We start from the raw sequence: 1,590 nt of genomic DNA, 5'->3' as shown, positions 1-1,590 counted from the left end.
ACAAATTGTAGGATTCTAGTACATCAAACATTTTGTTTATAGTAACTCAATAAATTTTATTTTTCACGTTTGAAATGCATTTTCATGAGAGAATTTTCGCGTATAGAAGTCAACATGGGATTGATGAGCAATTGCATGAAACTTAACTGGGATAGTTTTGTAAATAGGAGATTGCTTTAATACATGTGGGGTTGTGTGATTAGTTGATCTGGGATTCAATGAAATTTTAAATTGACTTTTTTGAGATCAAAAAAATTTTCATTTGCATTTTTGTGGCTAACTAGGAGGCATTAATATTGACTCATAAATTTGTAAATTTTGTCCACGTTCGCCCACTATTCTTTGGACCCCATTTTGTAAATCATGCCATGGCCAACTTCATTAGATTCAAATTAACTTTCATCTCTCTCAGCAAGAAATTCAAAGTCTCGCGAGATTTTATGTCGAAAAATCAACAACACAAATGAGAATCTAACTTGGAGAATAAATCTGACATCTTACAAACTACCAAACTAATCAAATAATTAATCTCTGGAATCTCTCCACACATTTTCTCAAATATTAGAAACTTCAAATCTATGTTGTCATACATGCAAAACAGTTTAGTTTGGTTGCTGGAAACATACCAAATCGGGCATCCAGTTATAACTTAATTATAACAAACACCGATTGGGAGTTTAAATTAAAACATTTTCGTATTTTTTTTTCTCCAAAAAGTCCCTTAATGGCCTATGCAAGGAGACAACAAAGGTCCTCTTTATTTGAAGTATTTACGCTAAGTCCTCTTCCATATCCAGTTCTGCTAATTTTAGCTGTGATTTCTATCTTCTTGGGCATCTCTTCGTACTACAATTACGAGTCTGTGATGGAGGAAACAGAAGAACAGATCAGTTGGATACTCAAGGCCACTCCTATACTCTTACTTATTGCTGTGCATTGGTTGTCTTCCATCGAAAATCCTGAGCTTCTATTTGCTCGATCACCATATGATCGTCGAAGGAGGACCCACCAACGTCCACCATCCGAAGAAGGTGGTTCTCCGTGGGGAGTGGCGGTCCTGATCGTTCTTTTGCTCATCATGGTTTCTTACCAATCAACCTTAGCTATTTTCGATTGAAGCGATCCATCTCGTTAGGTATTTTCTTCTTCGTCGTCTTCTTTTTCGTTCACAAATCCGCATAATGGCTTCAATTCCTCCAATTCATCATGGTGTCGCGGAAGAGATGAGACGAAAATCTAAGATTAAAACCATAGATAATATATGTGTTTTTCTGTGAATTATTATAAGTATAATTTGGTTTGTTCAATTACAATATATGATAATGTAAATTTGATTGTTAAAAATATATAGATGAATAATATTTTGATCTATCTCATTCAAATTCTGCAACAGAATTTTATAAATTCTTTTGTTATATAAATTACCTAACAACATTGGTTGTTTAGACTTTAGATTATTACTACTTTGGGTGTAATAAGGAATCACACTGCCCAATGATTTCCACTTTATTTTTCATTTTGTACTTCTACTTATGTTACAGTAGATGCTCTCGCGGTTTTAAATCTCATTCTAGACCAAGATAAGTCACC

At 33.9% G+C, this 1,590-nt stretch overlaps 1 protein-coding gene across 1 annotated transcript; it reads left to right on the top strand.

Moving 5' to 3' along the window:
• Positions 1-724: 724 nt before the first annotated feature.
• Positions 725-1,117, top strand: LOC147408782 (uncharacterized). The gene has a single exon (XM_086460315.1). It carries the CDS (start codon positions 725-727, stop codon positions 1,115-1,117), a length of 393 nt encoding a protein of 130 aa, XP_086316441.1.
• The last annotated feature ends 473 nt before the right edge of the window (positions 1,118-1,590 follow it).

The sequence above is a fragment of the Akebia trifoliata genome, chromosome 2 (assembly GCF_017979445.1).
Source record: "Akebia trifoliata isolate Shusen 1 chromosome 2, ASM1797944v1, whole genome shotgun sequence".
NCBI lineage: Eukaryota > Viridiplantae > Streptophyta > Magnoliopsida > Ranunculales > Lardizabalaceae > Akebia > Akebia trifoliata.
This window is presented reverse-complemented; position numbering and strand designations above follow the sequence as displayed.

Coding starts and splice junctions, on each gene's coding strand:
- LOC147408782 (XM_086460315.1), top strand. CDS start 725: ATGGCCTATGCAAGGAGACAACAAAGGTCCTCTTTATTTGAAGTATTT.